Here is a 26,768-nt window from a genome sequence, read left to right as displayed (position 1 = left end):
TGGGAGCTTTCTTTGTCCTTTTGCCGCTTCGGTTGCAGATCATGCTCAGTGGAAACGATCCCCAGTGGCGAGTTTTTGTAGTCCAGGTGTGGACTTTGGTGCGTCCGGAGGTTTCGGTGAGCTCCGAGGGGAGGAACGGGTTCGGCTCCTTCCCACACCTTTCTCCCACAACTCCTCGCGTCTCTTGTGCTGTGGAGAAATAGAGGGGAGGGAGAGGAGAAGGAGAGGAGAAGGAGAGGAGCGGTGGGTGGGTTTTACAGTCCAGGAATGTGCGCGCGCTCCCGATCGCCCCGTACTGGTCGGTGGCGGCGCGCCGCGCAAACAGAGTCGTGAGCGCGCAGCCCGCCCGCGGCAGGTCTGGAAGAGCGAAGAGGAGGCAGGAAAAGCGCCGCTGGAGCGGGAATGATGGCGGTGGGCAAGAAGGACGGGACGAGTTTCATTCTTTAAAAACAAAACACAAACCAAACCAAACCGGGACGGAGAGCTATCTGTTCGGCGGCTCACGCGACGCAGCAGCGCGGAGGTGAGCGGCCGCGGACGGTGTTTACCTTCGCGTGGTGTCGCGTGCCGGGACAACATTTGAACGTTTTCAGCGACTCGGACTTGAAGTGGATTGTCGAGGCGGAGACGCTCACGTTTAGGGTTGTTGAACTGTTGGTCCGCTGAAGTTGAACTTTGTTTCGCCGGTTTTAATCTACGGTAGGCGGCACCGACAACACCGACAACGTTTATCCGCTTTAGTTACGGTACAACAGAAGTTCGTGTTTAGTTAAAGTTACTTCCGAGTTGAACATTTTGGGTTTAACGTTAGCATGCAAACGGCTGTGCGCGCTAACTACCCACGTTAACAACGTTAGACGTTACAGCTGGTTTGATTTGTCGGTAGAAAGAGCTCATCATGTGTTAACTATTAACGATTAACTAATCGTTAATAGTTGGTATTAACTGTATTAATGTGTCTTCCGTTGCGTTTCTCTCTCTTCAGATGACTTCGCTGTTTAGTTGAGACCAACTGTCCCAGAAAGCCTCCGCCGGACCGTCCGGTGGCTCCGGTTGCGTAAAGTCGTCGGGGAGGGGGGATAATAATTAATCACCAACCACCGTAACTGTCTCCAAAAAAACAACAACAAACGGCTTTTAGATTTGGGCTGCGTAAATAAACAAGCAAAAATGATCAAAGCAGAAAGCAAAGGAGGCGAGAGGACCCTGAGGAGCGCGTCCCCTCACAGAAACGCGTACAAGTCTGACTTCCACGCCATTAAGTGCTCCTTTGATGGGACAAAATCCGAAGGCGCCTCCAAAACATTTGCAAATGGATCCAGTGACACCCGGGAGGACTCCAGGGGGAGGCCTTTTGGGACCAGAGTGAATAAGATAAAGAACATATTCCTCCAGATGGATGGTCAACAACAGGAGTGCCAAGAGGTGAAAGTGACTTTAAAACCTGATGCGTCCCCACCGAAGATGCAGTTTCCTGTCAGCGCTCAGAGAGGGAACCTCGGCGGTGCTCCGAGCCCCGAATCGCTCAGTTTAGAGAAAACACCCAAGGGGGAAGATGTTGAGATCGACAAAGTGGCTTTGGCAGAGAAGTTTTCGGTGACTAGAAAACTATTTGAAAGAGGCATCAAAGAGCAGCCTGCAGCTGAAAAGCAGTCTCCGAACAGAGTAGTGAATCGTTTGTCCCTCGGAAGTGCCTCCGACGAAGGGAAGAGCACAAGGAGAGTATCGGGATGCTCGGAGGCCTCCGTCAAAACGGAGCAAACCTCCACGGTTAAAAGTCGACCAGATGAGAAGGCTGATGGCGAGAAAAGGCAAATGTCTGGAGTGTCACTGAACGCAGGGCCGACGTCGAAGAGGTTAGAAAATTACATCGTTGAAAATGACTCAACAGGGCACAGCTTACATAAACCTGCTTCTCCTCTGAAAGACACCACAGACTCTTCTACTGTAACTGATGCCACTAACAAAAATAAAGACAACAAACCAGCATCTACGGCGCTTAAACCGGCGTCTCCGGTCACTAACGCGGAATCCAAATCGAATTCTTTGACAACTGATAACGCTCACAAACCGCTCTCTCCGGAGCAAACGACCCCAGTTCACCACGGTTACAAATGCTCCCCATCACCTGGGGATGGATTTAGTAAGACATCTGCTGGTTGGGACGGAGCCGATGTGAAGCAGCCTTCTCCGTCAGCTGGCGGCTCTCAGAACGCCAACAGGGCCAAATACTCTGAAAAAGCAAAGAGTAATGACGGCGTGGTACAAAGCCCCCCCGGGCACAAGCCCCCCGGCCAGACCTCGTCAATGGACTCCAGAGGGGTGAGCGTGGTACGGGCTGAACTCGTAGTAGTACAGAATGAGTCTTCAGAAAGTGAGGACAACGCGGATGAGAGTGTTGAAGACGAGGTGTTCGAGGTGCCGAAGACGCGACGCCCCAAAGACCCGCCGCCGTCAGACCCAAAAAGAACCTTTCCACCAGAAACACGGGACTGTAAGCCTGGACATCAGGCCGTATCCGGAGAGGACACGAAAGAGGCTCAAAGGGCAGCGGAGACTTTGGGTGAAGGCAGAGTCCTGGAATTTAACAAGGAGTTTGGGCTGGAAGAAGAGAGACGGGAAGACGGTGAAGATACTCGAGAGGAAGAGGACGAGGCAGCTGAGGAGGAGGGTGAGCTGGAGGGGCAGGTGGAGCTGGACAGAGCCTCTCCAGTTGTGTACGGTATAGAGAACGCAGCTTTTGTAGATGACAAGGATGTAGACCAGGTCCTCAGGGAGGAGGAAGAGGAGGAGGAAGAAGAAGAGGAAGACGAGGATGATCAAATGTATAAGGAATATGATGTCTGCTACGAGGCCCCGGGTCTATCAGATGAAGATGAGCCTCCCCTAAAGAGGAAAATCCAGTTCTCCATAGATCCCATCATGGTAAGTATTTAATTTTGTTTATATTTGAAGTATGAGGCACCAAAAACATATCGCACAGCACCTTCATTATAAACCACTGACTCAGCACTGGTGTCTGAACAGGGTGTTTCCCTGCAGACAAATTAGCGGAGGCTGAGAATGAATGCTTTTGTCGGCCATATTGACGTCACAGCTGCTGCACCGTATCGTCAGACGAGCTTCAAAAAATCTTAACTATGGTTTATTTAATCCGGGTGATCAGGAAGACGAGCAGTTTGACAACTCCTTTGAGAGTCCGTGAGAAGTTCGGGGACAAGATGTAGTATCGCTGTTTGGGATATTTTGGGAAATGTTGACTTTGCATAAGAGCCGGTGAGAGCGGGGCCACAGCTGAGCTGCAGAGAGCCACATGTGGAACTTTACACTGTACAGTAAGAAATCAGGACCTCGATGGATGAGTGCTTCTGCTCATTAGAGATGTTCCCCTCTGATCAGGAATTATGATTTGGAGACTTTTCACTTCTGCCCAACATGGAAATGGAGAATCTAGGGGATTTAGTCACCCATATGTTTTTTCTTTTTTTTTTTTCCATACTATGGCGAAGTTATTCTATCACCACTGGGGAGTTGAGGTTTTTAGTATCCATTACAGGGTTTCCCCTCTATTATAACACAACTTTTTTCACTGCACTAAAGCCACTATAGCTTCACTATAGGTTTTGTTTTACTAATGTTTGGTGGTAATTATTTTAATGGCAGGCAGTTCCATTTAAAATACATATTGTAATGATTATAGTCCAAAATTAGGTAAAAATGCAAACGTTTTTAGACAAATAACTGCTCTGTGCCGCTACCACAGCGCCTTTAGTAAACTGGGGAAATGCTTTATTAAGTGAAGTGAAAAGCATAAAGGCTTGATCTTTTTATTTTTTATTTTATTTAATCCCTTCATGTGTTTATTATTGAGAGAACTAATATTGCATTAAGGGTAGAATTTTTGTTTTGTTGATCTTTTTTCGACTAGCAGTACTTTGAATAGTAGGCGTAATCTCTTTGGCTATTGCCACACATCCTCGTTGTAAACATAGCCCGTAGGTGTTTAGGGGTGTGGTGGAAGTAGGAGCGATATCTTCCACCACTGATATTCCTCCATCACCATGTCTAATCAACGTTTTTCCAAAAAAACAGGGGAAACAAATCCCCTCCAGTACATACCACAGAGCTCGATGTTTACCCAGGCCTAAAAATGTGTTGTTATCTCAGGGTGTGGATTCCCCCCCACCCCCCTCCCGACCCAGTCATCCTGGCAGGGGGTCCTGGGAGAGGGGACCAGAAGCTGACCTGGAGTGAGGGCGACACAAACAACAGTCGGCCTCGTCTGGCCAAAGTGGACCTCTGACAGATAAACACAGCTTTGTAGTCACATATCACAACAATATGCCAGCTTGTCTCTCTGTGGCCGTTCACGTACTGTTCAGAAGTACTGTGAGAAGACTTTCCGCTGAAGGCTGAGAGCCGTTACAAGGTGGTATTTGTTAAATTGTTGAGAATGTAACAGGTCATATTAGTTTGTATGTTTTAAGAATAGAGACATGGGTGGCTTTTGTTCGCGGTCTTTATGTCACCCGGCTGATGTGAGAGCTCATGTAATGATTTTCAGGGGAAAGTGGAGGATATACAGTTTGTAAAATGGAACAAGTATAAGAAGGTAATTAGCTCAAATGAACTCTCCTTTCTTTTAAATGGACTTTTTATGTAATTGCATGAATGTTTGCACGCTACAACATGCACCAAGATTAAGATTATGGAGTCAAGGTTCGGTGTTTGTTGGACAATTAAGTCTCACAGATGTCCTTCAGATAGCCTTTCTCCCTGTGGCTAACTAAAGCCTCCCGCTAGCACTACTTCATTCTCCACAGTCTGCTGGTCTGAGCTGGCACCGGGATTCAGCACACTTGAGTTGTAGCTGACTCGGAGAGAGGAAGTGCTTTGTGCTTGTGGCTCACAACAGCATCAGGTCCCTACGTAACCTGAGGCCTCTTGACAGAGGAGGTGTCCTATGCGGAAGAAAGGTCCTCTTTGTGAAGGAAAGGAGATGTCCAGTTTCAACATGGATCGACCTTATCAGGGGTGAAAAGAGAAACTGGGACGAAGAGGTGCCTCGAAGGCAGTCGAGCCGATAGTTGAATGTTCATGGTTGCTGAATGCGTTTAATGTACCTGATACTCAGAATGTGCACTATAAGAAAGATTACAGATAGAATAACTGTATGGTGTTTAAATATTTTATACTTTATGGTTTGTATGAATAGTCCCCTGCATACGGTCACACTTTAGTAGGGCATTGAAATGCTGTATTCCCATTGCTGCTGTGTCAGTGAATAAGTTTGTGATACCTTCGGGCTGTAGTACCAATACAAGTCCTGCACCCCTGTTTTAAATCGTATCTCTGGTCTTTGTAATGAAGACGTTATTACCTTTATAACCGCAAATAAATGCAGTCCTGGAAAGTTAGTGTCCAGGAATGTCCCTGTCCGGTAAAAACTTCCAACCTTGATTCATGTGATGTGGAAGAGTAGTAAAAAACAACCAGTCAACCATAACAGAAATATTTTCTTAAACCAGGAGCTGATTCGCAGGATGTACCATCAGCAGTTACACCGCTCTCTCTGTGGTTAAGGATCGTACAGGTCTTTGTAACTGAAACTAGTTCAGCACATCTTTTGTTGTTTGTTTGTAGTGTCCACACGTTCACTGTCCACTTTATTTGCTGTCTCCTCATACACCTGCTGTCAGGTAGAGCTCATTGTAAAGACATTAAAATGGAGACAAAACAAACCAGGAGTGCCATAGATGCCCTGCGGTGTCTCTGCAGTAGCCTTGAAAGGAACGTTTTGCTGAGTCAGAGTTTGTCATTCTGCATATATGCTGTTGGATTTAATTTAAGCAGGGCTCTTCTATTCATATTTTACATGATTGGAGAAAAGCAAAAGGGACACAATACAAAAAAAAAAAAAAAAATGTGGATGCTGCCCTCCAACCCATCCAGTAGTGGTGTGCTTTCCATTTCCTAACTAAGACAGGTCTTTTAGTTAGGAATGTGTCTGACATGGCTCGTTCCTTATCCGAGCAGCAGAGAGGATCTGAATTCCCTCGAACCACCTGGGCTGGTGGGAGACTGTCTGACAACACAGGGCAGAATACTAATGCAGCCCACTCAATGCTGTCCATTAAACCTCTCGGGACGAGTCTTTGGCTGATTGCCTTAAACCGCTTCATTATGTGATTGATTTTTTGATTTTGATTTTTGATTTTATACACTTTATTAATCCCCGAGGGGAAATTTCTTCACTACAGCAGGGGGGCTCTCAGGGGGAGATGCTGCAGCAGGCTGCCACGACCGCGGCGCCAGGTAACCTGACCTGAAGTGCATGTTTTTTTGGATTGCAGACGAACATATTAGCAGATGCTGTGTATTTTCACTGCAAGTTAACAGTAATTGTGTGTTGGCGGTTTTAGCAGCTCTTGCAGGACACAAGTAGTTTTTGTGAGCCATTTATAAACAAACCTGTTCAACCTGTTGACGCTCGCACTCCTTTTGGGAAATTTGATTCCATTATGGCACGCTGTTCTGTTCAGACTCCACCTCTTCCTGCTGTAGGTTTTACATTAACACTTTAAAGTTCAAGGAAAGTAAACATAAAGTTTGTTGTGACAGTTACAGTGAATGTATGTGAAGTCCATTAAGTGTTAATCATTTTAGGAGCATGCATACAGGCAGTATAAGACATATGCTTGCTATCCTGGCATATTTGCTCAGGATTTAAAAACTGGGCCTCATTTCTTTTTTTCCTAATTACGCCGTGATCTCCGCCAGGCCACCACCCCTGCCCCGGCTCACTCTCACAGCATGTTTTGATTTGTTGTCTCTTTGGAGGCCCGCTTACAGTACGAGCTCCCCGATCCAGTGGTCAGCCCTCAATTTTTTTTAATTTTTTTTTTTGCACTGGCAAGAGATTTCTCTGGTTTGCTTTTCCTCGCAGCTGCTGACTCATTTCCCACACTGGTATTCTGTTGAGTGGAGGGGAATGAGAGGGAGGTGGGAAGGCTTTCAGGTTGGGTGTGGGCATTTTGTACATCTGGGCATGTGAGCACACATACAGAGGAAAGACCACGAGAGTTTTGGAAGAAGGATGAAAAGACCACACATCTTGAAGGCTAGTGTTTAGGAAGAAATGAAATATGATGGTGGCATAACAGTCTTCTGATCCAATGATCTTAAGGGAAGAAATAAGCATTAAAAACGCATTAAATACCTTGTTCTGTATAAAGTTGAGGAGGAATTGTTAGTTCTACTCTTCTTTGGTCTCTTGCTTGCTGGAGTCTGTCTGATCAACAGCTGTGTGTTTTCATGTTAGCTGATCATTGTGCCGGGCTCTGTGCTGAACATGAAATGAAACGAGTGTTTAGTCTGAAGACTGGAGACAGTAAGCTGTGTGTGAGGTTGTTTTTGTGAGGGAGAGGCTAATAAAGAGATTGATTTCTGTGTTTCCTGCAAAGAAGACAGTGGTTGAGTGATTAGGTTTCAGCAAAGAACAGAACATTGTTTGAAAAAGGCCTAAGAGTCCATGGCAACGGGGAAGTCAGACATGGGAGATCAGGGGAAGGTAGGGGGGAGAAGCCATGCTGCTCCTCAGCTAATGCCCCGGCACAGCATATATTCTATTAACCTACATTTTCAATCCTTAATTACTAAAGTCTCCATAGTCTAAACTAAAAAGCATCTTTTATCCTTAATGAAATTTCAGCCTGCTCTAGTTCTGTGAATCCATTTCTAACTGTATGAATTAAAAGCTTTGTCGGTCCTATTAATAGAAGTGAGTTCAAGTTTGTTAGTCAAAGACTTGCACTGTTAGTTCAAATACGCAAGGAGGGCAAATATGACTTGAGTCGTGCATATTTACAAAAGGGGGGTGGAGTGCACGGTGTATTGTTTTGGGTTTTGGGGTTCTAGATTTGAAATCTGTGGCAATCAGCTTGTTCCCGTATAAAAAGGAGAAGAATTTGGAACGGAGGACTCACTCGGGTTGACGGACGGTTGAGGCCCCATGAATAGCATTCCTGCCTGAACTACAGAGCTGCAGTAGTGTGCATAATCAACCACGGTCTAATCTTTCCTTCGTTTGGTTTGGGGCACTGCATGAGTGGGGTACCAGAAAAGTGTACTAAATCAATACTTGTACATATTGTTTTCTAGATAACGCAGTACACGTGTAATAGTAATAGTTGTTGTAATTCACACGGACAGATTGAATGGAGATCTTAGTGAGTTATCATGGAAACTTACTATCTGCAAACTTACTATCTGCACTGTTTTGGGCTTCATCCAAAGGGTATATAGTGAGGAGACAGAAAGACAAGAGGAAGATTGCTTGTGGTTGATTTTTCAAGTCTGGACACGCTGCAGGATTTAGATCTCAGTCCGTGTTGCCCAGAGTGGAAATGTTTACTTGATTACATCATAGATCCTCATGGTAGATGTGTCAGTCATTCTCAGTGTAATCTTATGGTTTCAGGCTCTCTTTTTTTTTGGATGTTATTTTAGGTGTGTAGGCCAGGTTATTTGTGGGTTTTTTGTTTTGTAAGACTGTATACAGTTGCATATGTGGCTGAGGAGTTTATTTAGTTGTAATTACAGGCTGATGATTGGTGAGTAATTTCATTTTGCAGTTTAATCACTTCTGATATCCAACATAGAATCTGAGAGACTTGATGTTATAATTAGTCAAGTGGAGCAGAATGGAGCAAATATCACATCACACGTTTATCCATGTATACATCTTGTTAAATAATAATCCAGTATACAGGTCTCTAAGCATTTCATCAGCTAAATTCTCAAAAACAAATCTTAGAAGCTTCTCAAGTCATTCCTCCATTGAATAGTTGTGCTTTAGTAAATAAATGGCTGAACAATCGGCTTTTGTCTCAACCCTCACCACTGACCTTGTTGAGCTTGCGAGCCGGCCTCCTGCTCTCTACTATCTCACTGACCTTCAATGGAATGAATTGCAGAAAACTTCAATACGAATACTTTCATTTTCCAGGTAGTAGGCCTCCTTTTCACTGAAGCTACCATCCCCCAGCCAAACTATTTGCATGCGTATAATGAATTTAGTCAGCGACACCTGTGTGATGCACCTTTTGATGTAGATGCCAGCATCAACAAGACTCCACCCAGATAAAGACTAATAATGACAAAGCAGGGGGGTTATATTACCAACCTACTGGTGGGTTCATCTGCATAATCAGGCATTAGCCCCCGATGGAGTTGGCTAAACTCCAATCTGTTTTTCTTATCAACAACGCTTCACAGATGAAACTACTGAACTGAATTTGCTGGTTTTCCTAATGACATCTGAGGTTTTTGCTGTAGAATATTTGATAAAAATAACTGGCAGAATAATCAATAGCGTAGATGTTTTGTTTACAGCTTCGGTGTGTAATACAGAGTGAACTATGCAGATTGTCATGACTGAGTTCCTGGTCCATTTGATGCCTGACATCGTGATGCTCACTGTAGTTTGACCCCAAGTGTTTTTCCGAGTAGATTATGATTAACATTTCTGCTTGGCTGTATCGGTGGTATTCAAGGTAAATAGCACAGTGTTATGGTATGTAGTAAACCACGAGGCTGGTTATGAGCACTGGGCAGTGACTGTTGACTGAAGGATAAGGGATTAGGTTTTTCTTTGTGTTGCTCAATTTTCTTTTCACTGTGTTGATGTCATCACTTGTCACCTCTACATATTGATCTTTGCTCCATCCACTGCTTAGCTCTCCCCAGCTGTGCCCTACTTTCCATGCTGCTGATGTGTGTGCTTTATAATTGTAACCAGAAAGCAGCCTTTAGGACACATCCAGCACTTTGTAACACCGACTTGCAAAGTTCACAACATCTCAAAACTCGGATTAATTGTCCTGTAAAGTATGTTATTGAATTCCTTTTTCTGCTTCAGTGTCATTTGCATTTACACTTGTTAAAACATGTGAAGATGCAATCTGTACAGTTGGATTAAGGAGCTTTATATCCTCTGTTGACCCTAATTGTGAGGCCAAAGTTTAATGAATAGCAGAGTGAATTTCAATGTCAGTCTTCCAAATCCTCATCAAAGGCTTCAACTGTCCTTCAGCAGCTGTTGAAGTGTGATTCAGTTGCGCACTGGTGCCTTAATTTCCGTAGCAGAGGTCTAAAGTATGAGTGAAATTCTCTCTCTCCATTCAATGTCAGCAAAATCAAGAATGTGTCCTTTTTCATTTTACCCAGATAAAAAAAATAAAATAATAATAATAAGCTGTCTGTGCAAAGATACCACTCAACATAAATGTGCTTGTTGCTTAACTACCTGGTAAGAACATAGAATTGAACAGACATAGTATTGAAGCTATGCACTTGATGTTTTGATCAATGCAGGTTTTCAGTACCTTCTCAAATGAGGAATACGATCGGCGCAATGATGACGTTGACCCAGTTGCAGCATCTGCAGAATATGAGCTGGAGAAGCGGGTGGAGAAGATGGATGTATTCCCTGTGGAGATTGAGAAAGGTGGGTTTAGTAACACTGAAGGTACATTTCTATGAGTATGAATCAACCAGTGAGGAACATTTCATGAAGAGTAAAACATATTTTGCCATATTAAAGTTAACAGTATTAACTTTGCATTTATGTCAGTAAATCATCAATCAAATGATGAATTCTACACATTCATGAAAGTCATTTCACGCATGCCTTTGTGTAATCTTAATGTGCAGAGAGTATCTTGGGCGTGAAGGTGTAGAATTCAACTTGTTTGTGTGCAATTCTTTCAACCTACTTTTTAAAATCTGCATAATTGCTCTGCATCCAGGAGACAATGGGCTCGGTATCAGCATCATCGGCATGGGAGTGGGAGCTGACCAAGGTCTGGAGAAGCTCGGCATTTTTGTGAAAACCATAACAGAGCAAGGAGCTGCTGAGAAGGATGGACGGTGAGTTAAGACGGTTCTGTCTTCAGTCACTCATTATGTCCTGGACACAACCAGACGCCTGGCACACTTGGAAATTGTTTGTAATTCTCACTGTCTTCTGTCTCTCCAGCATTCAGGTGAATGACCAGATAGTAGAGGTGGATGGTATCAGTCTGGTGGGAGTCACCCAACTGTTTGCTGCTACAGTCCTAAAAAACACCAAAGGCACAGTGAGGTCAGTTTTAAGCCCATCACCTGCAAAACAACCTCATTGAAAAGATATTTCGGTAACCAGAATATACCGCTGTTATCTCACAGTGATCAAATAAAACGGGCAGTTCATATAGTTTATTTTTGCAAGTTCAGACTTGTGGAGAGTTGTTTTTTTCTTTTAAGTGAAAGAGGCTGCGCAAAGTATTGTAGCATTTCAACTATTTAGGGTAAGAAAACACCCACATGATGACGTCAGCTCTGAAATGTACTCCAAACTATGCATTTCTGCCTAGTGGGTGAAAAAGACATGAGACCCTGCAGGCTGTTATTTTAAGGCAACATGTGAAATATTACATTATATGATGCACTGACAAACTGAAAAAACACCCCAACAGGTTCCTGATTGGTCGAGAAAAGCCAGGAACACAGAGTGAGGTAGCCCGCCTCATAAGTGAGACACTAGAGCAGGAAAGGAACCACCAGCAGCAGCAGCAACACCTAGATGACCCCTATGAACACTCAACAGAGGAGGTGAGTCAGCTGGTCATCACGTCCTTCAAGGGGTCAGTCATTGCTCAATGCTGTGGTCATGGCATGAAAGGAAAACATGGAAAAGATCAAGACAGTTGTAGGAATAGTGTTGTGCATGAAAATGTATCATCAAGCTGGATATATCAGAGCTTCCAGAAATAAAATAAAAAAAGTCACAGATCAGATACTTGTAATTATGATAATGCTGTTATGACATGAACACAGCAGTAGCCCCTTTGCCACGCCCAGTCCAATCCCACTCAGCTCAACCAGGAAATGAGCAGCTGGCTGTGAGTAAGCCATGTGTCACTATTCTACTGTTCTGGAAAGTCTTCATTTAACCACCATCTGTCCGCCAGAGTTGTGAAATGTTTGCTGTCTGAAGTTCAAGCAGCCACAAGCTGTTGCTTTAGCGATAAAGATAGTGGCCAGAGACCATGTGTAGAATTTACTGAAGCAGACACGGAAGAAAAGTTTTCAGTGAGGGAGAGGACACATCCTGGTGGGTGATAGTCTTGTTATGTTGTTCATGTTAATTCAATTTAATGCAGTGTAGTCAAACTCCTGCAGTCTCTCCTGTGTGTGGTCCAGCCTACCGATGTTTGAATATGATGTATTGATTACCACGTTCCCTCCTCCAGACTGTGGGGAACATTGGGAGCATTGTTGACACATACTGGGCATGTTTCTAGGCATGGTTGGTGTTCACAGTATGTGATGTCATATTTCAGGAGGAGCGGTATGAGGAGGAGGAAGGAGTGGATGAGAGGATTCTGGGGTCTAATTTTTCACCCGGGCGGAACGCAGAGGTGTTTGAGCTGCCTGATTCAGAGGCCTCGTTTATGCCGACCAGCATGGACAGTTCTCAGATGGCCTTCAGGTTCAAAGAGGTATCACTGTTGGGTTGTTTAGAAACTGTTTCAGTATTTTGTTTCGATAGCTAATGAATCAAAAGTTTAAAAAAACAAAAAAATGTTTTTTTTTTTTCCCACAGCTACAGCTGGAGCACAGCCTTGCCACCGCTGAAATAGACCAACTACAGGAAAAGGTATGATGAATATATTCACATAACATACAACAGAAATACAAAGTATAAAACCAACAAATTAAATACATATTAAATATGATATGAACAGCGGTATTGAATTTTGACTCTATTTTTACAGTGACAGTAATTAAGATACTTATTTCAAATGATCTTCAATATCTTTCTCGCAGTCTGTACATTTAAATTAAAAAGCAATGGTACAACTTTGTTTCATCAAACTTGTTTTTGATGCACTTACAGGAGGATGTTGAAGAAAACTGGTCAACACACAGAAAACCTGTGACCTCGTCCTTTAGATTGGCATCTAATACGGGCTGTGTGTCTGTCTGACTGCCGGCCATTCAGCAGCTGAACACATTCATTTTACTAAATTAACATTTCACTATCTCTGTACAGCTACGGACATCAGAGGAGGACCAATCATTATGGGAAGTCAGGGAGTCTGAACTGGAGCAAAAGGTGGACGATAGCAACAACAAGATCCTGAAGTTGGAGAATTACTGGCTGGAGGCCCAGGCTCTGTGTAAGAGTGTGAATGAACAATTAGCAGAGACTCAGGCCCAGTATGAGACCCTGGACAAGAAGTACAATAAGGCCAAGAAACTGCTCAAGGACTACCAGCAGAAGTGAGTTATGCAACACGTCACTGTTGGAGGGGGCAATGCTCAGTTTACACATACAGCCCATTTTAAAACAAAATGTTTTTTATGACAAATTACATTATTTATTACATTCAGTTAGATACCAATATAAAAAAAAAACTAAAGGTTTAATAATTGTTACATCTAAAAAAAAAAAAAAGACACGGTACTATATAACAGAAGATCTTTGTTTTAGGAAAATAGAGCTATTTTGATAGAAGAAATACTCACCAAATCTAACTTGTAACACTCAATAAGTAAATTAGATTACATAAACTGACCGTTTTAACCCAGAAATACATTTATAGAGTTAATATACAGCCTGAGTAAATCACAGCAAGCTTCTCTCCTGTATTTATTGAACGATTTGTGTCAATTTTTTGGAAATATTGTATAAATATATTTTGTTCTACATTCGTGCTTTGATTTAATATTTTGTGATTTTCGAAGGAGAATATCTGCCAGTAGAATTTAGTGGATTAGTGTTTATCACATCAAATTGAACATGTTTACAAGCTAAATGCCTGTTGGAAACCACATTTCCTTGTTTCCTCCCCAGAGAAATAGACTTTGTGAAGAAAGAGGAGGAACTAAAAAAAGTTCTAGATGAAAAAGACAAGTGGTACAAGGAGCAGATGGAGAGTTTACAGAACAGGGTAAGAGTCCAGCTCAGTAAATAAATGCTTGTACACCAACAGACTTGTTAGAAACCCTGAAATGAGTGTTGATTGTTTTGTCCACAGATAGCCGCTCTGGAGTCCACAGGGGCTTCAGTTGTGGAAAGCCAGAGTGGTCAGGACTCTGCTGCAGAGGACCGACTAAGCAGCCAGGACTCAGTCACCAACACACAATCTGTTGACTCACTGATGGGTACGCTGGGATACTAAAACTACTTTGAATTTAAAACGTCATTGTGTAATCTGTAAAACATTCACAAGCACACATCATAAAGTCAAGTGAACCCTCGTCAGTCATTGGCACCGTGGAACGGCGCTTATGACTTATTTGGTGTGAATTTATGTTTTCTCTGCTACAGAACCGGACTGGAGTGAGTTGGTCCCTGAAACTGAGCGCTTGGACACCAGCGCACACCGAGCCAAAGGCCTGCTGGCTCGGAAGGCCAAACGTCAACCTCCGTCTCGGAGCAAACTGAAGGAGAGCCTCGCCGGGGCCTCGCGTCACTCTCAGGTCTGCCAGGAACAACTCATGGTATTTTTTAAAATTGTCCTGATTTACAGCACCAAAAAGATTCTAGTCTTACAATTAGCCACCTGACGCCAGGTAGGTTAGGTTAGGGTAGGTAGTTACTTTATTAATCCCCGAGGGGAATTTTTTTTCGCTACAGCAGCATACAGAAGCAATAAGATAATAATAGAATAATAGAAATGCAATAAAATAGCAGTAAAATAGCAGTAAAAAATATTAAATATAAAATGCACAGTATATACAGTACAGTATATATCTATATATATTATATACAAACAACCAAGAAACACAGTCAACAGTGTTATTGTGATGGGATGGATTTTGCCAGAGGTGAATTATTGTACAGTCTTATTGTGGTCGGCAGGAATGATCTCCTGTATCAGGAATGATCTCCTGTATCAGGAATGATCTCCTGTATCTGGAATGATCTCCTGTATCTGGAATGATCTCCTGTATCAGGAATGATCTCCTGTATCAGGAATGATCTCCTGTATCTGGAATGATCTCCTGGATCAGGAATGATCTCCTGTATCTGGAATGATCTCCTGTATCTGGAATGATCTCCTGTATCTGGAATGATCTCCTGTATCAGGAATGATCTCCTGTATCAGGAATGATCTCCTGTATCTGTCCTTGTGACAGCGGAGCTGGAGGAATCTTTTGGAGAACGTCCTCCGCTGTCCCTGCAGCAGGTGGTGGAGAGGGTGGACAGGATTATCCAATATGGACAATAGTTTGTTCAGCGTCCTCCTCTCCACCACCTTTTCCAGGCTGTCCAGTTTGTAGCCGATGATGGAGCCGGCCTTCTTAACCAGTTTGTTAAGTCTGTTGGTGTCTCTGGCTCCAATGCTGCTCCCCCAGCAGACCACAGCGAAGTACAAAGCACTGGCCACAACAGACTGGTAGAACATCTCCAACATCAGGAGGTAGGAGGTGCAACATGAAGCCTGAAACCCCATCAAGAAGCATTCATGCTCAAACTGCCATTTCAAAGGTGACACAACGCCTCCCATCCAAAGAAGGGCAGCCCACCGTAGAGCTGACCAATCACAGTGAACAAATGTGGATTCTTTGCCGGGATGGCAGCTGGCAGTTATACTGCCGCCCCATTTTCTGGCTACTCTGCCCTCCATGTTCAATGTTAATAAATAATGAAGTCTGTGTGATCTTGAGGCGGTACCTTTCCTAAAAATGCACAATTGTCTCAACATACCTCCACAGGCTGAAAAACAATAGAGAAGATCCTTGAATGTTGTTGTTTTTCTCTAACATTATTATATAATCGTGCACCGGTACAATAAAGCCGAAAACAGCCAATCAGAACTCAGGACCGGAGCTGTCTGTTATATAAATAGCTCTTATCCCCTCTTCCTTGTATTGTCCTCACAAATAATTAGCTTGGTCCCGACAGGAAACTGAAGAGGAGGACGAGCAGGAGGAGCAGGAGGAGCAGGAGGAGCAGGAATCTCCCAGCAAAAGGAGGTCCATGCAGGAGAGCCTGTCCCTCCCAGTGGCTGTGTGCTATCCTGGGAACGGACAGAAAGACGATCCAGGCGAGGCTATAGATGGAGCCAGGAGTAAGGCCGAGCTGTCCAGCAGCCCGTCTTTGTCTCCATCACAGGGAGACAGTGTTGAAAGCAGCGGAAGTCCCTCTTTGTCTCCTCTAAAACACAATTCTTCACCACATTCTCCCTCTGGTTTCATGCGCAATGTGAAGAAGAGGGAGTCCAAAGGCAAGGGCAAAGAGCTGAAAGGTACGTAAGGCCTTCATGTGACGTCTGGGAGACAAATGCTCTGAACTGATAATCCTCATTTCATTCCAGAGGAGGTAAACGAGCCTTCGTCAGCAGGAAAACCTAAAAGACGATTTCCAGACTTTGGGCAAGTATCCGAACTAATCACTATTATTCTGTCCAAGTTCCCTACCTGTTTTTATTTTTGTAAATAACTAAATAAATGCTATTGATGATCAAAACAGCGGCCTCCGGAAATCAGGTGGCAAAGGAAAAAAACATGACAAGGATGCGATGAGAGCGTCTCTGGACAGCAGGTACTTCATGGCTATTATGAGTTCAATATAATTTATAGAAATACAATGATAATTGACATTTCAATGATTTTTGGCCTTGTTTAAAGTTTTTTTTTTCGAGACAGTTGTTGGAGTACAGTATAGTGTTGTTAATATTACTGGATGTCTGACAGCTATGTGGGAACATTCTTACTGGGTTGGTAACGTCACAAAAACTAAACAGCAATATTTACAGAAATCAGTTGCAACTTTCTTTTCACTCCTGATGTCAAACCTTAAACTAGATTGCTTATTTGTTATTAATTATTTTATACAGCATACCTTGTATGAAAGCGAGTTGATGTGTCTTTGTGTATTCCTGTTTGTGTAATGGCCAGAGGGTCAGCAGAGTTACTGGAGGAATCTGGGGGGAACCTGTCTCCTGCAGACTCCATGACCTCCATCCCCACCTGCATGCCCTTCTCCTGGTTCGGAGACAAAGACAGAGACAGAGACAGGGACAGGGAGCCCTCGTCCTCCAGCAGCAGCCTGCCTTACACTGCAAATGAGACCAGCAGTGAGCAAAGCCAGGATCGTAAGAATAAGGTACGAAGCTTCCTGGAAACGTGTGTCAAAATAAATCTGGGATATGCAGAGTGTTTGGAGCCAGAACAGCTTTAATAAGATATCAGTTCTATTGTATGTTAGACAACATAATTAAGATTGAGCTACAACATCAGTGGGTCACAAACTTGATCCCTCTCAGTCTTCCAGCTGTTTACAGCACATGTAATGTGCTGTAAACATTATGAGGCTGGTTTCCTGTTTCTAAAATAAGATACACCTTGCGAAGGCTGCAATAACTGGATCCAAGTGTTTCCATCAGAGACACAGCAGAGAAGGATTTGCTGTCTTTTGGAGGAGTTTGCTAGCAGTGACACATCAAATCCAGCCAGTTAGAAAGCTGGCTGAGTGTCATGCAGGCCGTGGTGGAAGCTGCTGCTGCTGCCATATAGTTTAATGAGTTCAAGACACAAACCAAGAGGAGGAGATTGCTAAGAAAATGCTTTTGGTTCTGTTGCTGTGTGCTTCGTGGTATTTGTTAAGTGCCTTGCTGCCTGAACATACGACTCTGAGTCATGTTTCCCTTAAACAGACAAATCTCTCCTGGTCCTCTTTATTCAGTCGCTCATTAGATCTGGTACAGTATACACATTTTGTTTCACCCTTGATCGTAGATGACACGGTAGAGGATTTACTAACTTACCCACTTCTGGATTTGTCATTTCTCACCTTCGACACATGCTATGAATAATTCCGCGTTTCTCTTTTGGTGGGTATGTGGTAGTGTTTTAGGAAACTACGGTTATGTGTTTCATCAATATTGGGAATGCCTTCTGGTTTGTATAAGAAGAGTCGTGCTGGCTAATTGGAAATTTGACCAGAGATTTGTGTGCAAATTCAACACTGCTCTTTGTAACTAATTTGTTTTGTGACTTTCACACCATGTTGAAATTAAACTGCACGTGAACTTGCCCTTAGCAGGTGCAACGACCTCCAAATTGAACCCACAGTTTGACTTTGAGACGACTTTACATGTAAAAATGATGAAATAACTGGCATCGCCTCCACTCGTGAAAACATTACCCCATACCTGAGTGTGTTTGTGCTCTCATTTAAATTCCTAGCGCTGCTGTTGTAGTTTAGATGTTGTTGGTGGTGAATCAGTCTTCATCAGCTTGGGTTTTGTGCTGCATAGTAGTTTCTGATCATTGCTCATAATCAATGACCTGGATTGCTGCCACTGTGATAAGTTTGAATCATTTATCAGTCCTCACAGAAACAGCTCTTCACCCTCATTCCTGTCATGTTTGTTTATTCTGCCTCGTAGTAAAGAAGTTCTGATTGGTGATGTGTTACTTCAGTAAATTGGTTCCTTGTTTCCACTTGTTCCAGAGTTTTTCAGTCATAGATGATTCTAACGCTGCCAGTCCCAGTACAGACCTCTCTGGGTTAGTCGCTGAACCCAATCTGTCTGGGCGCTCACACACTTTAATCTTCTCTTCCAGCGAGGTGAGTGCTCTCCTTGTTGCACAGTCACAAAAGCTGTGTGGGACGCCTTGATGCAGCTGAAAGGGGACATTCTCAAGCATGCTCTTTGAGCCTTCCCCCTTTCATAGTACAGATTAAACCATGAATGGAGACGGGATATAAGAGATCTGCATGTGTGTGTGTGTGTGTGTGAAAGCTATTTTGTTTTGTGCTACAAGAAGTTTTGCAGCTCAGCTTTTTGTAAGTCTGCTGTGATGTTGACAGTTTTTACTTTTGCCTCTGAAAAACTGTCAAGCAGTGCTTCGTGTGTTTTAGAGCACAGAACGATGTTGACTGCTCAGCTGTTCGCTCAGAGGTTTCACCATCTGGTCTTCTCTCATATTCTCGTCAGTTCTTTTCAGGTGTCTCCGTAAAACACAGGAACACATTGACCTGCATCAGAGATTTTAATTTGTGTTTTTCTGTCATCGCACGTGTGTTTTTTCTAAGTGCTAGCTGAGTGAGTGAGGGCTGGTACTACATGTTCAATACGGTGTTGTTGGCTTTACTGTTTTATAAAGGTTCAGCATGAGCTCCCTACTTCACCTGCTTTACAGCATCTCCCTCACATTTAGAAAGTTCAAATATACTCAGATAAAAGTCTGTATTTCACCACCTGTCACTTAACTGTACGTTGACAACACTGATAAACTCTGTCAGACATTCAGCCCGTTGCATCATACAGCTGATTAACACGGGGGAAGGAATTAACTGCATATCTTTGGACTATGTCTTAAAATGTGTATTTTCATGCACGACACACGAGGAATCATCTTTAGTACAACACGTGACACAAAACAACTGAACACTAAAAGCCAGTTTCAGTATCCTGCACAGATATTTTCAGAAAAAGACATTTGAAATTTAAGAAGAAGTTTAAAAAGAATTTGCTCACTGAAGCACCCGTATGTCTTTTTGTCTAATATGTGTTTGTAATGTCGGTTTTCTTTGCAGACTTTGGATGATGAACCAGTAGCCGCGGGTAAAGAGTATCAGTGGCAGAACCGGCCAGTCTCTGAATGGACCAATCAGCAGGTCTGTCACTGGTTGATGGGCATGAACATGGACCAGTACACACCGGAGTTTACAGCTAAAGGAGTGGACGGCCAGCAGCTCTTGTACTTAGACAGTGACAAGTTGAAGGTAAAAGAACTTATAAATGATGGTTTAATGTGAATTAGCTGTTCAGTGACGTAGTTGGAATGAGTGTTTAAGATATTAAACACTGAGGTGATTACCAGGAAGACATCACCGGTCTGGGGTTGACAGCCTTCACTGCCACCTGGTGGCTAAAAGTGGTTTTGGTTCTGTGATTTTTGTTTCAGCTGAAAGGCATTTTATTAAGGAGAGGAAATATATGACAAGAATTTTAGACTCTACACACTGCTGTAGATTTGTGGCATTTAGTCTTCTGTGTAATAAAATTCATATTTTATGTAACAGCCAATCAAAAGGGAAGTTTTAAACGAGTCTACAATTCTGAAGTTGGAAATTGTTTCTTGATATAATTTTTTCCATCAGAATGAACATTTTATTTTATAATTTGTAGTGTACGGAATATTTCCCCAAAAAATAGCATAGTTCTCCCTTAAATCGCTGGATTTTTTTTTTCCAGGCACTCGGCGTGTCGAGTCAGAGTGATCGTTCAACTATCAAGAAAAAGCTGAAGGAAATGCGAAAGGCTCAGGAGAAGCTGGAGAAGCAGAGGGAGAAAAGAGGGAAGGAGGGTCGACGCAGTGGGAGACCGGCCGTCAACACAGACTCCGTCTGCTGAAGGATCAGCTGTCCTCCAAATTCATGCAGCTCAACGTTATTCACCGTGAAGAACCGACAAACAGCTGTTCTGTGTGACCGGTCCATAATGTTTATGTCACTTTGTTCATGCCAACGTGGACAGAACTCGACTGGCTGGAGAGTTTCTGTGCGGACTGAGTGGTCAGTTGTGATATATGTTCATACTGTAGCCTGTTTCTTTTATTCATCACTTTTTCCCCAAATACTTTATCAAACTTCAGCTTTTAACTGAAAGATGAGGAAAGTTGGGTTTGTGACCAAAAAGATATCTTAAAATTGTTTTTACCACTAAAAGCAAGAAGCTATAATTCTATAAGTCTGTCTCCAGATATTATGCAGTTCTTGCAGATCATGCACACATTTAATTATGGAAGTCAAATGTATACTGCTTTTTTTAGCATTTTATATTTTTGCTAATATGATATGCCTGTTTCCATGTTGAACTCTCTGCAGGAACAGTTACTGTACAGTTCAGATAAAAGCACTATATTTGTCTTTTAAGCTTCAGTGGGCGACAAGGTTTTATGTATAAATACGTTTTATACATGTGCCAATTAACTGCATATCTTTTTTTTTTACTCAAATACCATTGTTAATTTTATACTATCTAAATTTTTCTACTAAGTAGAATAGCCAGGCCGTCGTTCTTGCTGAATGAAAAGCAACAAACAAATGGAGAAGGGGCGAAGCGCTAAATGCTGCTCTGCTGTTTCAGATGTGATGCAACAGATGCTCCATGTAAATACACACAGCATGCAGGTCTGCTACATGGACACCTCACCGGTCCATTAGACGGTAGGACGAGCCTTTGACGAGGACTCGCGTGAGTCTGGAGCGGTGACATGTCCGAATGTGAGGCTGAACTATAAAGAGCCGAACCGAAGTTCTTCCTCTCTTTTTCTGGAGCGTGACTCCGAGATGTTCTGTATCGAATACGACATGTTGGGCTGCAAGGAAATCCTGTTTACTGAACCTTCTAGACCACAGAAACGTTTCTTGGTACACACACCGCCAATAAACTAATTTTCACTTCATGCATCTTGTTTTGATATCGTTGTCTTGTACAGATCATCAGAGCCTCAGTTCCACACAGCTGAGTCAACACCGACCAAAGTAGCTTTAACAGAAACTCTTCATATTTTACATTTATTGAAATGTTCAAATTAGACTTCCGTTTCAGTTTGTAACGGATCATTGATGTATTTTTGAAGTTATTGAGGATGACGGGCGGTCTGAAGCCGAAATAGAAGACGGCGATCGTTTGTAGAAGTTTATTCAGACATTTGCTCCACGTGAGGTTACAGTCTGTAACATTCCTACAGAAGCAATGGTTTCATTTTTAATGCTCTCAGCTTAACTGTCACAGTTCAAACCAAACATGATATTCTGACGTTTCCATCATCACCTCTGTTCACCTGCAAAGAAGCTTTAGACAAAAAGTAATCTGCCAAATACTTAATCTTCACTCACCCTGATCCACTCAGTCAGCTGGAACATGTCAAATCTGAACTACTTATTTAGCTGAATGAGTCCTAATGACACAACCACAGCACTAAAACCAAGACTTCATCATGCTGCTTGAATTTATCATCCAGTAAGAGAGGACGTGACCTAAATATACTGATTCTACCCAGAGACAGCAGAAACGTTCAACAGCTACAAAAATAAAAAGCAACAAAACCCTGTTTTCCCACAAAGTATTAAACTTCACATGAAGCAGAGGACGACAGCAACTGTAACAGTTCAGGTTCAGCAAAATAAAAATAAAAAAAGCTGCTACACATGTGAAATAAAAGCTGTAAACAAGTAGGACAAACTAAAAGATTAAAAACAGGAGTTCTCAGAAAGACGTCTTCCTCTGACTTGAACCGTCTCCAACCACACACTTTGAGAGCTCGGTAGAATTTAAGTTTTTTGTTCTCAAAACATCAAAAAACTGTAATAAAACTGACTGATGCATCAGCTGATTTTTACTTTTCAGAGACTAAACAGTCTTCATGTTTTAGTTGATGTAGAAACAGTGACACAATTAGGCTGTTATCCAGATGTTTATGTATAATTAAATGAAGGCTGAAATGTCTGTTAATGGATATGTTGTTTTAAATCACTGTCTGGTTTTACTCTCGTGTTTTCAGGAAAACTTCCTGTTTATTCGGAGTTCTTTCCGTTGATGGTAAGTGAGAAATATTTGTGTTGTTGTTTTAACTGCTGGTGACTCTGAAATGTTCATCGTAACTGATGTTCCAAATGAAATCGCACTCAAACTTTGTTCTATCAGTCTTTTCTTCTTTAAAACTTTCTGTAAATAGAAATCTGAACAGTTTAAATACTACGACACACTCATTCACTCACATTGAACTTCTCTGGCACACTTTGCTGAAGGAACATTTTCCGTTTGGACCTAGAAACTGCGAAACGTGGTCATGTCCTTTGGCTCTTTGCTCGGGACGCACCAGTCGTCGGCCTCGTGCATGGTCTTGTAGTGTTTCCAGACTGACTTGTTGTACACGGGGAGCCTCTCCACGGACTCCGTGGACAGAGCCTGGAACCGAAACACAGACAAGACGGTTAAAACCGAGTCCCTCGTGCACACGGTCGTCTTTCTGCTCGAGCGGCGCTGCAGTTACCCGGATGTAGATCAGAGCATCGGTTCCATAACCCTCCAGAGAGTACAGCTTCAGGTCCCCTTGGAAGTAGCGAGCGTACAGGCGCGAGATGGGCAGGCCGTACCCGTAACCGGCCTGAGGACGGACAAAGACAAAGACAAAGACTTCATCTCCACACGATCTGAAACAACAGAGCAGTCTGTTGAAGGAAATCCTTCAGCCGTGTGTGTCAGGAAATTACAAAAGAAGAACCTGTGATGATCAGAAGTCTTCAAAGTACTCGTGATGACATAATATCAGTAATTCAGCTTTAATTCAGTAAGGAGACCTTGTCCTGATATTGTTTTATTGTCTACCTGTACGATCATTTCATTCATTTTATTTAGAAGACAGGAAAAATGTGGATTTCAGTCTTTACTGCGACAGCTGGCTTTTCTCTGAGACTTCATTGAATCCAATTCAAATCCAGTGATCATGATTCACGTCACACAAAACTGCACAAATATCAGCAAGAATAAAAAAAATCTGTAATTATTTATTTTGGGTTTTAAACTTTTACAAAAAAGATTTGCAGCCTAAATCAATGTGACCCCGACGTGCAATCCACATGATCGAGTCCTCGATGTGCTGCAGATCTCAGTCAGGTGAGAAGTTGGTTTAAAATGTTGTTTACATGTTGAATGAGCTCATGAATTTAAAACCAAGCACACAAATCACCACAGAAGTTGAGGAAACAATAACAATAACCTGCACAACACACACACACACACACACACACACACACACACTGTGATACTTCAATGATGCTCGACTATTTATTGATGGACACCGACGGACACAATCTCACCAATATCCAAAATCCAACTTCAGTAACGAACAGCTGATCACAAACAGTTTTACATGAAGTGAACTTCACTTCTCGAGTGACACTGGAAGTAAATGAAGTACGATTTGAGTATTTCAGACACGACACTGACCAGAGGAGCAGCTCGAGAGCCGTCGATGCTCGGCTTCGGAGCGGTGGAGTACGTGTAGGTGAACAGTCGGTCGATCTTGCGCAGCGGCACGCCTCCTCCACGATCACACACCTCACAAAGAACAGACCGTAGGAAATTTAAAAAATCACACAACACGTGAAAGCAGCAGGTCAGAGATGCAGCGGTAAACATTCACCTTCACGGTCAGATCCTCGGTTCCCAGAGCGACCTGTGCCTGGACGGGAGGATACTCCAGGGCATCCCCGTATAGCTCCATGGTGGCCCGCATGGCGTTCTGCAGCAAACGGTCATTCAGGAGTTCAACGCAACAACAACAACAACAAAAAGGACAACAAGTTGCAGCAGCTGTTCAGATTCTCTGATAATATGTGAGAAACTTGAATTAAGAACATGTATGAGAAGGTTTTAATCTCACCTTGAAGAGCTCAAACACCATGTGGTACAAGTGAGAAGGAACGTAGACCATGGAGATGGGTTTTCCCTGCTCTTTGACTGTCAGGACAAACACATGAGCACAGCATTTTATTAGCCGTGTTTGAACTCATTTATTAATTCATTAATTATAACATTTACATACAAAAAACAGAAAGTGCGACATAATTAAAAGTGTTTGTGGGTTTTTGTCGGACTAATTTCCAAAACACGTTACCGTTGAATTCCTCCAGAATCAGCTCAGGAGAGTTCATGTAATACCGGTCACAGAGGTTTCTTGCGTTTTCGTAGGCGTCTACAAGAAGTGATTTGTTTGCATTACACAACACGAAGGACTCCTGAACCGCAGCATGGCTTCACACCCCGTCCCATCAAAGGATCCGTGTCCTTAAAACGACCTTCTCACCTTTGATGACGTCGCTGACGCGACAGTTTGGATCGATGCTGCCGATCTGTTTGGGGTGTGCAGGATTCACCTTCACCTTCCCACCGAACAGGAGCGCTGCAGAGAAACACACGAGGACGTCCACAGCAGGACGCGTCGATTATGGGGAAGGAAAACACCTTGAAATAAAGACAACGGTTCCTCCATGACTAAATGTGCGTGCCCCGTCCTGACGGCCGCAACACGTTGAGAAATAACAGTCAGCTGCAGGTTTATTAAAGTGTCGCAATGTGGAAGATAGATTGAAGAAAACAAGCTCGGGTTCAGTTGTCCTGTTAATTCACTGGATTCACTGGCTGAGGACGAACAGACGGTAAATGTGCTCACTGTGCTGGTTGAGCAGCATTCGGATGGATATCCTGCTCATGTAGAAACGATCCAGGAAGTACTGAACGTTCTGGCTGACGACCGGGTCGGTGCCGTACGTCTCCTTGTACTCCACGACTCCCTGAGCCATGGTGGGAATGACGTCGTTGTGGCGGTTTCTGATTTTTATCACGGCATCTGTGAAACTGATTAAAAGTCAGAACAATTACAGCAAACCGTGAAAATAAACTGCGGACATAAAGCAGATGAAATGAGCAACGAATGAAACACGACAAATTAAACTCACTCGTATGTGACCTTTTCATCGTTTGCATTTTTGTCTTTGAACTCAAGAATCTCCTGAAGACTTTGCATGTACCTACACCAGGAAATAAATACAGTCAAATAAATCCTCATCACGTTTGCAGCCGCTGAGAGGAGTGTAATCAAAGCGAGGGAGAGAAGAAAAGGTTCGAACCAGCTCTGGACCAACCGGACCGACGGAGTCCTCAACAAGTTGTCTGGCAACAAGTTGATCTCCTTCATGATGTTTGCCAACCTCACAGGTAGCTCCTGTCTGAGGAAGGAGAAGGAGGTTTTCTCACATGCGTTTTCTGAACCTGCAGGGAGACAATAAACACAGAAACAGCACAACATTATTATTATTATTATTATTATTATGGATATGATGCCACATTACCCAAAACAGACATCTCTGTGTGTGTTTTTTAAATATATATATATATTTTTTTATCAGTAAACAGTTTCTGAATCAAATGTCCTGTGATAAATCATCACATATTGTAATATAAGTCCTGTCCACGTGTGAATATTCCCTGGTGCGATATGTGATCAATCAAACCACCATAAACAACTCAGCCACAGAAAAACAGTGTTATGTGTTGTTGTTGTTGTTGTTGTTGTTGTTGTTTAGCTGATTCAGCCGTAACATCCACCAACAGGAGGGACACCTGTCCCGCTCGGGAGGACGCGGGGATGTCTTCATCCATATAAACGGTGCCAGATGATTACAAAGATATTAAAACGACACAATCTTTGCATTTCTCTCGCGAAGCCCTGCGACAGAAGGAGGTTGTGACGTCACTCTCACCGAAATCCAGAAACTGCTTCATGGAGAGGGGGGAGGGGGAGAATTTGGAGTAGTAGTCGATGTCTTTTCCGATGGACACGCTGCTCCTCAGAAACCTCAGGATCCTCATGTTGACGCGTCCCGCACAGAAAGACTAATTATGAGTGACAGGTGGCATCTACGGCAGCCGCGCAGCCGCAGCTCGGGTTAGCTGCGTCGCTCGCCGGCTAACCTCAGCGGGTCGTGAACACGTCCGTCATCGTGAACACGTCCGTCATGGCCTCCGCTGCGGCTCAATGTTTGTAACGTGTCCTTCGCTTCGGTTCCTCACAGCTGGACGTCCCGGGGCAGAAATGTCAACATTGGACAAATGGGACCGCGCTGCTAGCTAACCCAAAGAGTCACTGCGACGTCAAGAGAGGTAACCGTCACACCCTGTTCGTTTGGTTTT

The 26,768-nt window shown here is 43.2% G+C and overlaps 2 protein-coding genes across 8 annotated transcripts; one reads left to right on the top strand and one right to left on the bottom strand.

The window, feature by feature from the left end:
* The first annotated feature begins 259 nt into the window (after positions 1-259).
* Positions 260-21,474, top strand: ppp1r9ala (protein phosphatase 1 regulatory subunit 9A-like A). Of its 6 annotated transcripts, none has more exons than XM_069702570.1 (21): positions 260-523; positions 986-2,925; positions 10,375-10,507; positions 10,809-10,929; positions 11,039-11,143; positions 11,517-11,652; positions 12,384-12,542; positions 12,647-12,700; positions 13,097-13,326; positions 13,901-13,997; positions 14,085-14,211; positions 14,378-14,529; positions 15,318-15,473; positions 15,959-16,301; positions 16,371-16,428; positions 16,526-16,597; positions 16,954-17,161; positions 17,712-17,756; positions 18,512-18,628; positions 19,601-19,789; positions 20,262-21,474. In XM_069702570.1, exons 2-21 carry the CDS (start codon positions 1,171-1,173, stop codon positions 20,418-20,420), a joined length of 4,416 nt encoding a protein of 1,471 aa, XP_069558671.1. In that variant the 5' UTR covers positions 260-523; positions 986-1,170; the 3' UTR covers positions 20,421-21,474. The 6 variants fall into 6 exon arrangements, with proteins under 6 accessions (XP_069558671.1, XP_069558676.1, XP_069558674.1 ...); XM_069702572.1 differs by lacking the exon at positions 260-523 and adding an exon at positions 531-746; XM_069702575.1 differs by lacking the exon at positions 15,318-15,473.
* A 1,246-nt stretch (positions 21,475-22,720) lies between these two features.
* pdk1 (pyruvate dehydrogenase kinase, isozyme 1) lies at positions 22,721-26,720 on the bottom strand. Of its 2 annotated transcripts, none has more exons than XM_069702568.1 (11): positions 26,339-26,720; positions 25,706-25,847; positions 25,535-25,606; positions 25,249-25,433; positions 24,883-24,978; positions 24,694-24,771; positions 24,460-24,536; positions 24,220-24,318; positions 24,024-24,134; positions 23,068-23,181; positions 22,721-22,982 (listed from the first exon to the last, which is right to left on the bottom strand). In XM_069702568.1, exons 1-11 carry the CDS (start codon positions 26,445-26,447, stop codon positions 22,842-22,844), a joined length of 1,224 nt encoding a protein of 407 aa, XP_069558669.1. In that variant the 5' UTR covers positions 26,448-26,720; the 3' UTR covers positions 22,721-22,841. The 2 variants fall into 2 exon arrangements, with proteins under 2 accessions (XP_069558669.1, XP_069558670.1); XM_069702569.1 differs by having other exon boundaries at positions 26,550-26,719.
* Between the last annotated feature and the right edge of the window lie 48 nt (positions 26,721-26,768).

The sequence above is a fragment of the Brachyistius frenatus genome, unplaced genomic scaffold, assembly GCF_029030835.1.
Source record: "Brachyistius frenatus isolate BFR_SWC_R1_liver_20210118 unplaced genomic scaffold, ASM2903083v1 Contig_42, whole genome shotgun sequence".
Classification (NCBI taxonomy): domain Eukaryota; kingdom Metazoa; phylum Chordata; class Actinopteri; family Embiotocidae; genus Brachyistius; species Brachyistius frenatus.
The sequence above is the reverse complement of the archived record's forward strand: the minus strand, read 5'-3'. Positions and strand labels throughout refer to the sequence as shown.